General features: G+C 45.4%; 1 protein-coding gene and 1 pseudogene across 2 annotated transcripts; both read left to right on the top strand.

The window, feature by feature from the left end:
- Nucleotides 1-2,173: 2,173 nt before the first annotated feature.
- LOC147973422 (uncharacterized) lies at nucleotides 2,174-3,377 on the top strand (annotated as a pseudogene).
- Nucleotides 3,378-6,113: 2,736 nt separating this feature from the next.
- LOC125511093 (UDP-glycosyltransferase 91C1) lies at nucleotides 6,114-9,726 on the top strand. Of its 2 annotated transcripts, XM_087522071.1 has the most exons (3): nucleotides 6,114-6,670; nucleotides 6,781-7,691; nucleotides 9,064-9,726. In XM_087522071.1, the coding sequence occupies exons 1-3, from the start codon at nucleotides 6,248-6,250 to the stop codon at nucleotides 9,071-9,073; spliced, it is 1,344 nt and encodes a 447-aa protein (XP_087378197.1). In that variant the 5' UTR covers nucleotides 6,114-6,247; the 3' UTR covers nucleotides 9,074-9,726. The 2 variants fall into 2 exon arrangements, with proteins under 2 accessions (XP_087378197.1, XP_048532335.2); XM_048676378.2 differs by lacking the exon at nucleotides 9,064-9,726 and having other exon boundaries at nucleotides 6,115-6,670; nucleotides 6,781-8,020.
- The last annotated feature ends 1,168 nt before the right edge of the window (nucleotides 9,727-10,894 follow it).

Below are 10,894 nucleotides of genomic sequence, written 5' to 3'. Positions count from 1 at the left end.
GTGCTCATTTACCACGCACTAATTATTTTAAGATACTAGACAAATGCCCCGCGCGTTGCTGCGGAATTTATATAAAATAAAAATTGCACAATAAATTTTTGTTGAAATAATCAACCTAGCTAGTGTCTCGCGTTTCTCCCGTAGCAAGATACTAACATTTGAAAAAAAATGTGAATCTCATTGTATACGTCTAAAATGGAGCAAAACGAAACAAAACATGTATGGCTTAATTTTCTTTCATGGAGCTACAAAGCATGCATCCGTTTTCTTTCCGAAAATAAAGAAAGCGTTTGTGCGTCAGTTATTGCATGCATATTTGCATGCATGCGTTCAATTACTGCGTGTGCTTGGTGGCGGCTCTCAACATGTATGATCTGAGGGCTACTGTAGACTGATCAAACATATCTAACGGCTAATTTAATTTGGATGATGTGGTGCAAGGAGAAGGCAGAGAATTCCTAGTAGTGGGTGCTCGCTATTTAGATATAGTAGATACACCTAAAAAAGTTATTTTAATACATTTGTAAAAGTAAGTAATTCTAAAAAAATGGAAAAGTAGGTAATAAAAATAATGTTCAAATATTCGTGTGTTATAAATGTTATACGTTTCTGTGGGAATATAAGTATTATACATAAATATGGTGATTAGTAAATAAAAACTTTTAAATATACACCCATGTATTATATAAAAATGTTAAATAAATAAGTAAATTTATTTATTTATTAAATAAACATGTTTAATGGATACAAAAATATATACATGTGCAGCTTATATTTAAATAACAAAATGATGAATACAAAATTTACTAAATATTCACTTGTATATAATTTTCATTCATGACTTATATTCATAAAATATCTATAATTTACATAGTAGACAAGATTGAATATTCATACGAACATTTTAAAATTTAAATTATGAATATTTTTTATTATACAAATGTTGAACTATACACCAAAAATATTTGAAAAAAGTTATTTTGTTTGTATTTATATAATATTTATACTCCAAAAATATTTGAAATTTATTTTTATTACTGAGGTTATAATTTACATACCTTTTAGAAATTTCCAAAAGAAACGAGCAGGTCCAAATGGGCCGCATAGACCCATTTTGGCTCCAAGAGTGTCTGCGTTTAAATACATAGTTATCCGTAGAGGAAAAGATGATTGGACCGATGGAGTGGCTACGGCCGAATTTGTGATAACCATAGGTCGCTGGCTCGAGACTCGAAGGAATTGTTTTACGTGTCATTTTTTCAGAAAAAATGAAAATGTTACTTCTCCAACATCGGGAGGTGCTCTTTTTTGCGAGAAATAAAAAAAGTCAAGAGGGTTTCCGCAAAAAAAAAGGCCATACGGCCAGTCTTCGTCTTCCGGGCGATGACAGCGGGCCCCATGGTACGCCTAGTCAGCGGCTCAGGTTGCATCGTATTTGTATGTCTGAGCCAATTTATTGCATCAGTTTAATGTATACCACAAGTTCTAGTACCGAAGTGACCGTTTGTGACAAGTTCTATTACCATGGGCGTAATTGACTCTTCCATGCATATAATCCGTCTCAAGACGTAAACTACAACGCGATCAGTCCGCCGCCGCCTCTTCATCAAACCCTAATACCCCGAAATTCGTTTCGTCTTCGCCGATCCATGGCCATGTATACATCTTCATTCTGGCCGATCTATCCCCGTCCTCTGCCCTCCTCCACCTACTGGTCCGCAGACGGCCCGCCCACGGAGACCTCATGGATCATGCTAGAGCGCTTCGTGTTCCACAGGGACGACGCCGACGACGGCTCCTTCCCGGGCAAGGCGGTCGCGCCGCTCAGGGCCAACTCTGTCACCTCCCTGGGAGACCCCTTCACCGTCGCCCTGCTCCCCGCCGCGCCTCCCGCCTTCTCCCGCCTCTACGTGCACTGGCTGCGCGGTCCACGCAACCACGACGAGAGGGGCAGGGGGACCGAGCTCCTGTCGGCCCACGGGGACCTCCTCCTGCTCAGCCTCACCTCCGAGGTGAGCCTCGCCGACACAGACACCTACAGGGATCCTTACCGGAGGCGCGCCCAAGCGACTCCCGGCGGCGTGCACCGAACCCATGGTGATCGAACAGTGGGGCAAGGGTGCGACCATGAAACGCCACTTCAATCGTGACACCATCGGAATACATTTGCGGCATGGACGGTGACTTCACCGTGGTGCAGCTGGCCAAGTTTGATCTTTCAGCAAAGGGCAGGGCACGTATGGGAGCAGAACTATGCGTATTCCGCTCCCCTCCATGGAAGACGACTGATGGTTCTCATGATGATGTTGCCATGGACGAGTGGAAGATCATGACGCTGCCGATCCTGCATACCAAGGAGGAATTCACCGATCTGACCGCATGGTCAACCGATGCTACCATCATATCCAAGGACTGCGTGATCTGGGTTGATTGCCACCAAGGAGGCATCATGTCCTACAACCCATGTCATGATGCACTCGAAACAAAGTGCGAAGTAGCATCTCTTATAGCCGATTGCCTATTAACAACCGCACTCGGAATTCTTCACGAAGCGGAGAGACCCATGAGATGTACCGCAGCCTGTGCGTCGCCGGGAAAGAGGGCAATCAGCTCAAGTTTGTCGACGTTGCCCATGACGACGACGCCTTCTTTGGCCCGCTTGCTGCTAGTTCTAGTTTCACCATAACCTGTCATACTCAGGCATCATCAGAAGACAATGTTTGACACAAGGAAGCGGTGATCACGTCTCAAAAATTTCAGTATCTCGTCGTCCTTAAGCGTCTTCTCCCTCGCAATGTTGTGCCCATGTTCCCTCTTGTGAGTAGGGACGAGCCCAATCACATACAATTCATCGTGTCTGAGCCGAGGCACAAGGTTGACAAGCTTTCGGTGGTGGTTATTGATATCATCAAAGAGACCTCAGGGCATGTACAATGGTGGCATATGGATACCATTAACATATGTCTCATGACAAAAAGTAATTTGAGACATCTATATCTATTTTTCTCCCCAATGCAAGCTACCAGTAGTGGGCCTCATTAAGAAATAGAAAATAAAGACTCTAGTATACATGCATCTCTACTTTTCACTCCAACCTTTCCAGTTTTTGTCATCCGACCACGCTTTTTCTCTTCAAGCGTCCGCCTCCTGAAGAGGATCCCGCTTCCCTATCTGAACCTATTTTACATCATATCCGATCCTACATGGCATGCGAGGCATCACCTTAAGACTATGCATTGTACATGCCCTTAGTTTCAGTTTCTCCATATGTTCAAGGAGAGGAAGACCTCTGCGGCAAAGATGCAAACATGGTCAGGCACATGTGCCGTCTTCTGCGATCCTTTCTCCCTCCAGTTCTCAAGCTTGTTCTCATCTGATTTCGCATGCGGAGCATTAGTTTGCATGCCACATGTCACACAACTGCTTTTACCTTTTTTGGACAAGCTGTTGGTATTTGTACTAATTAATTAATTTTGACCATGAGGCGGATGTTGTTACCAAACCGCCTCACTAAATTTTAGTTTTGAAGTGAATTTTTTGGATTGAGTAGGAGAAGAATTTGAAAATTATAACACCTCTATTTTTTGAGTTGAAATTATTTAACAACAACATCTATGTTTTGTATTAATAAAAGCAGAAATCCAACTCATTTCTACAGTGGGGGTGCCATAAAACCAAATCCCGGTTTCTTGTGGCTTGATAGCAACACAAGAGATTTTGCTAGTTACGATTTATAAGGGTTTAATTCACGTCTGCTCCGAGAACTAAAAAAATCATATGTTCTAGATTTAGACGTTAAGTTGATGTCTTTTGTGCGACATGACCAAATTTCTCTTATAAGCCGGTGTTGCTCTCTGGTTAAGCCTGGTTGGTGCGCTAATGCTTGTGTACATGACCCAAGACACATATGGGTCCAAAAAGCTCAATAGCCGGCCCAAGCTTGCGTAATAACATATGATACACTTAAGCCTATATACTTGGACATGGCTAGAATAATTATTTTTTTAATTGATTTAAATATGAATGAAATAATTGAAATTTGTGTAAAGTGTTTATAAAATTGATTGAAACCTATCTGAAATAATATTCTCCTGAAAATATGAAATAATATTCTCCTAAAATGTTAGAAATGGCAAAATTTCATTTGACATAATTAGAAAATTATTGTATGATATTCGCGGAATCAAAAATATATTTAAAAAGTGAGATTAAAAAAACATAATCACACAAATTTTGATGATTATAGTCAGATTCCAATCAAATTTAATTATTACATTACATTTCAAAAAGATATTTTTTCGCATGTTTGATTATATATATATAATTTAAATTTAACTTTTGGATTTAAAACTTCTGTGGAATGATTGAAAAAATATTTAATGGAGACTAAACTTCAAAAAAGTGTATTTCAAACTACCGATCCTTCCAGAAATTTAGTGAAACATATATAAAATTCATACTTCTTGAAAATTGAAATAAAACATTTGGAAACGTTTTCTCACAATCTATAAATTGTTCAAAGTTTATTGATTTTTAAGATTTATGAATGCAATCAAAAGTTAATTGTAAAACTCATTGATGTGTGGCTGGGGAGTGTGAATCCAATTTTATGGTAAAAGGAGAGCTTTATAAATCAAACAAAATAGGGTTAAATTCATGTTTACAAGGCTGAAGATGCCTGGGAAAGCACTTGAGGACTAGGACATCAAACACTGAGCTAACGCAATGTGCTACCCTGCACACGCACCGAATATCAAATGGTCTGTTTGGTTGCCCACAAGGTAGTTGGTAGACAGAATATGGAGGGAATCTTTTACTTTGTCTGGTGTTTGGTTGCTTGACTCGCATCAGTTTCCTACATCGCATAGTGTTTAAGGCACACCAGGGGCAGGCTGAGGTGGAACTGACTAATTAGTCCTTTCCACTCATGCAGGCTCGCGTGCGGACGGCGAGGTGAGAAAAATTATTTCCATCTTCGTGTCAGGCTGCATCCTTCTCTCACATCGCATATGGGGAACCGAAACTACAAAACGTGTGAGCTTGAATGCTGTCAAACCCCATCAACCACCATACAGACAACCAAACAACATGATTATATCATCTCTGTACTTTTTGGTCAACCAAGCTCGACTCAGTCTGGCCTGTTTTTCTTATAAAGCATGGCCAGTGGCTACAGACGACTAAACACGCCCAGAACATCTTTCCCGTGGAAAATAATAATAATCTCAAAGCAATTTTTTTTAGACATAATACAGACGCAAGCACTCATACAAACGCACATACATTCATCCTTACGAGCGCACACATGCACGCCCTACCTCTATGAGCACACTCGAGAGACTGAGCCGGCATATTATCTTGAGATTTACGAAGTCACTTAGGTGCCTCGTCATCGACGAAACCCTGATGAACTGAAAATACCACTGTTCCTCTAGCCATCCAGACACAAATTGGTTCGCATCTCAAAGCAACTTGAACGCTTTGGGTTGTTGTCGTCAACGCCTCTATGGTGCAGGTGATGACCACGATCATTTTTCCGGGTTACTTTGATCGGTCGGTCTGACACTACAAGTGGGCTGGTGGCTCCAAAATTGTCACCAACCATATCCCTCATGATCGTGAGTTTAAAGGCTGTTTCCCATCATCTATGGTACGTAGAGTACATGTGACGTGCGTACTTATTTTCTACTATTAGACAGCAGCTTAGATAATCGCAAAAAAAAGACAGCAGCTTAGAAATAGCACATGGCCTGCTAGATCTACCGATGCATCATGCATGACATCAAAGTAGCAGCTAATCTAAATCGTCAACGTATATTACTTCAGGTTTAGAATTTAGAGTTTAGGTTTTAGGATTTAAAATAGATCATAACTATAAATATGTTATTCTCATATACTACTCTTCTTTGTATCATGTTGTCTTTTTTTTTTCGAGAGTACGCAAATTGCATACCATAGCTCCGCCTTTCAATCTAGAACAATACACTCCGTCGAGGATCATGGGGGGGCCACCCTGGGCCCACTGGACATACTCTACACAGCAGTATCGTACTGGTGTGGCTGCAGATTGCAAATGGCGATAAATTAGTCGGATCGTGTGTGGCGTGGAGCTTATTTAACGTTCGACACTGCGGAAAATAAGAAACAAAATACTCCGATCTGAGCAGAGCACCACCCATCTGCCGGTTCTTGACTTCTCGCCGCCGCACAGCCCGTCGTCAGGCCGAGCTAGCTCCGGATCCCCGCCATGGACAGCGCCGAGTCATCGCCAGAGCCGCTGCACGTCGTCATTGTCCCGTGGCTCGCCTTCGGCCACATGCTCCCGTACCTGGAGCTCGCCGACCGGCTGGCGTCGCGTGGCCACCGCGTGTCCTACGTCTCCACGCCGCGCAACCTCGCGCGCCTCCCGCCGCTGCGCCCCGCCGCGGCGCCGCGCGTGGACCTCGTCGCGCTCCCGCTGCCCCGCGTCGACGGCCTCCCCGACGGCGCCGAATCCACCAACGACGTCCCCGACCACCAGCGGGAGCTCCACTGGAAGGCCTTCGACGGCCTCGCCGCGCCCTTCGCGGAGTTCATGGCCGCCGCGTGCGCCGACGAGGCCACCAGGCCTCACTGGGTCATCGCCGACTGCTTCCACCACTGGGTCGCCGCCGCCGCCGTCCAGCACAAGGTTCGGCTCATCTGCCGCGCGCGCTGCTCGATCGCTTTGGTTCCATACTTCCATTGACCCATTCCATCAAATGCACATCTCAAATAGCTCGATGCTCGATGGTTCACCAGGTTCCATGTGCGATGCTTCAACCGACCGCTGCTGTGATCGCTGCCGCGTACCACCCGCACGGTGGACCGCGCGCTGTGACCCGCCCCCGTTACGAGACGGAGGAGACGGCACCCATGTACGACGACCAAGGCGCGTCGGGTATGTCCACCGTCCAGCGTTGGCACTTGACGAAAAACAGGTGCGCGCTCGCGGTCATCCGGAGCTGCGTCGAGTGGGAGCCCGAGTCCTTCCCGCTGGTGCCAAAGCTCCTCGAAATGCCGGTCGTGCCACTCGGCCTTCTGCCACCGTCATCCGACGGAGGCCGCCGTGCGGACGGCACCAACGGATCAGCAGAGCACGCCACCGTGCGCTGGCTGGACGCGCAGCCGCCCGGCTCGGTGGTGTACGTGGCGCTGGGGAGCGAAGTGCCGCTGCGCCTGGAGCAGGTGCACGAGCTGGCCCTCGGGCTGGAGCTCGCCGGGACGCGCTTCCTCTGGGCTCTCCGGAAGCCCAGCGGCGCCGCCGTCCTGGACGACGGCGCCGACATGCTTCCTCCGGGTTTCCAAGAGCGCGCTCGCGGGGTGGGGCTGGTGACCACGGGGTGGATTCCTCAGATGAGCATCCTGGCGCACGCCGCCGTGGGCGGGTTCCTGACGCACTGCGGCCGGAACTCGCTGATCGAAGGGCTCCTGTTCGGCCACCCTCTCGTCATGCTACCCATCTTCGGCGACCAAGGTCCGAATGCACGCCAAATGGAGGCGAAGAAGGCGGGGTTGCAGGTGGCGAGGGACGAGAGCGATGGGTCCTTCGACCGCCATGGCATCGCGAGCGCGGTCCGGGACGTCATGGTTGACGGAGAGGCAAGGATGAGATTCGTGGCAGGTGCAGCGAAGATGCAAGAGGTCGTAGCTAATACCCAACGACAGGAGAGGTACATTGACGAATTTGTGCGACACCTTCGATCTCACGGCGTCGCCATTGCAACTGATGGCAAAGCCACTACTGCCGCTACTTCGTGAACAATACGGGAAAATTTTGTGTTTGATACTTTCATGCATGTTTGCTTTTCCACAGCCACTGTATTTTTAGTTTTTCATTCTGAAGGTGATGAAACACTGAAACTGTAGAAATGTAGAAATGGTCAAGCGTATATTTTCTTTATCACTAAGGTGGTGCTACACATATGTGACGTGGTTTTGAGAGTGGCCACTATTCTGGTCAGAACTCGTAGAACATCTTGAAGACTTAATAGTTTGATCATATAGAGGCCTCTCACAGTGGCTGATAGTTCAAGAAATTATTGCTCGCCTAAGGGTCACTATCCTTTTGTGATAGGTCTTGAGGGCATTTCTCGTAAATTTTGTGTGTGTGTGTGTGTGGGGGGGGGGGGGGGGGGGGGGTGTTGTTACCTTGCCCTTTGTCAAAGAAGTAGGAGTTGAACCATTCATGCTTGCTTGGCGAGCAAAGAGAGGCACGTGAGGAAGGTGATGGGCTTTGAAGTCATCTTGTTTCCCATGCTTTTCTTTTGCTTCTTTAGGCGTCTGTTAATTTGTTATGAGTGTTGTGTTGTGGCGGCTAGGTGTTGGTGCATGAAATTTTTTTAAGTGGAAGCCAAAAGTCCGTTGTGGCACTCTGGCCACTTGGATTGCCTTAAGGTATGATGTTTTAGCATAATGATGGACTTTATATGAGCAACAAGTTTATCACGGATATTGGAAGTAGTTTTTGGCAATCCTCAGTCTTTGGTGTTGGTAGCGGGCGTTCTTGTGAATGCTTCACTTGCCATTGGGACGATTCTAAATGCAAGGCTTGATTCTTCGCCATCCACTTGTCGCCTTTCTCCTTATGGGCATGCAATGAGCCATGCAAGGAGGTGGTTACTTGGTGGCTTTGGATTATCCAAGGCAGCCAAGTTGCAAAAAGGTTGAGGAGACATGACTTCAAGTAAGTGCATCCCCATAAATGCCATCAATGTTATTGTAGAGAAAACAACCATAAGGTAGGGGTAGATTACATCATTGGTTGGGTCGACATGCTATTGTCTAGCGAGCGTCGAGGCTGGATATAGTAAAGACGTGCACTTACGATGGCATGGTGATTGGTTGATGTATACTTGTGGGAGTCGGACAATGATTTGAACTAGGTTCGGACATGACTTACAAAGGAGAAAGAGCGTAGCAAACTAAGGGGTGTAGTGATACGTCCATTTTGCATCATGCTTTTATATCGATATTTATTGCATTATGGGCTGTTATTACACATTATGTCACAATACTTATGCCTATTCTCTCTTATTTTACAAGGTTTACATGAAGAGGGAGAATGCCGGCAGCTGGAATTCTGGGCTGGAAAAGGAGCAAATATTAGAGACCTATTCCGCACAACTCCGAAAGTCCTGAAACTTCACGGGAGCACGTTTTGGAATATATAAAAAATACCGGCGAAAGAATTTACCAGAGGGGGCCCACACCCTGGCCACAAGGGTGGGGGCGCGCCCCCTGCCTCGTGGGCCCCCTAGCAGGCATCCGGTGCCCATCTTCTTCTATATGAAGTCTTTCATCCGAGAAAAAATCATAAGCAAGCTCACGGAACGAAGCTTCGCCGCCACGAGGCAGAACCTTGGCGGAGCCAATCTGGGGCTCCGGTAGAGCTGTTCTGCTGGGGAAACATCCCTCCGAGAGGGGGAAATCACCACCATCGTCATCACCATCGATCCTCTCATCGGGAGGGGGTCAATCTCCATCAACATCTTCACCGGCACCATCTCATCTCAACCCTAGTTCATCTCTTGTATTGTATCCAATCTTTGTCTCAAAACCTCAGATTGGTACCTGTGGGTTGCTAGTAGTGTTGATTACTCCTTGTAGTTGATGCTAGTTGGTTTACTTGGTGGAAGATCATATGTTCAGATCCTTTATGCATATTAATACCCCTCTGACTATGAACATGAATATGATTTGTGAGTAGTTACGTTTGTTCCGGAGGACTTGGGAGAAGTCTTGCTATAAGTAGTCATGTGAATTTGGTATTCGTTCAATATTTTGATGAGATGTATGTTGTCTCTCCTCTAGTGGTGTCATGTGAACGTCGACTACATGACACTTCACCATTGTTTGGGCCTAGGGGATGGCATTGGGAAGTAATAAGTAGATGATGGGTTGCTAGAGTGACAGAAGCTTAAACCCTAGTTTATGAGTTGCTTCGTAAGGGGCTGATTTGGATCCATATGTTTCATGCTATGGTTAGGTTTACCTTAATACTTCTTTTGTAGTTGCGGATGCTTGCAAGAGGGGTTAATCATAAGTGGGATGCTTGTCCAAGGAAGGGCAGTACCCAAGCACCGGTCTACCCACATATCAAATTATCAAAGTACCGAATGCGAATCATATGAACGTGATGAAAACTAGCTTGACAATAATTCCCATGTGTCCTCGGGAGCGCTTTCCTTTATATAAGAGTTTGTCCAGGCTTGTCTTTTGCTACAAAAAGGATTGGGCCATCTTTCTGCACCTTATTTACATTCATTACTTGTTACCTGTTACAAATTACCTTATCACAAACCAATCTGTTACCGATAATTTCAGTGCTTGCAGAGAATACCTTACTGAAAACTGCTTATCATTTCCTTCTGCTCCTCGTTGGGTTTGACACTCTTACTTATCGAAAGGACTATGATAGATCCCCTATACTTGTGGGTCATCAAGACTCTTTTCTGTCGCCGTTTCCGGGGAGTAAAGCGCCTTTGGTAGGTGGAATTTGGTAAGGAAACATTTATATAGTGTGCTGAAATTTACTGTCACTTGTTACTATGGAACATAATCCTTTGAGGGGCTTGTTCGGGGTATCTTCACCCCGACCAGTAGAGAAAAGAGTTGCTCCTCAACCTACTAAACCTACTGAAAATGTTTACTTTGAAATTCCTTCGGGTATGATAGAGAAACTGCTAGCTAATCCTTTCACAGGTGATGGAACATTACATCCCGATTTGCACCTAATCTATGTGTATGAAATTTGTGGATTATTTAAACTTGCAGGTATGCCCGAGAATGTTATCAAGAAGATGGTCTTCGCTTTATCTTTGAAGGGAAAGGCATTGACATGGTTTAGACTATGTGATGATATGAGATCATGGAA

This window comes from Triticum urartu, chromosome 5A (assembly GCF_056163025.1).
Source record: "Triticum urartu cultivar PI428250 chromosome 5A, HENAU_Tu73, whole genome shotgun sequence".
NCBI lineage: Eukaryota > Viridiplantae > Streptophyta > Magnoliopsida > Poales > Poaceae > Triticum > Triticum urartu.
The sequence above is the reverse complement of the archived record's forward strand: the minus strand, read 5'-3'. Positions and strand labels throughout refer to the sequence as shown.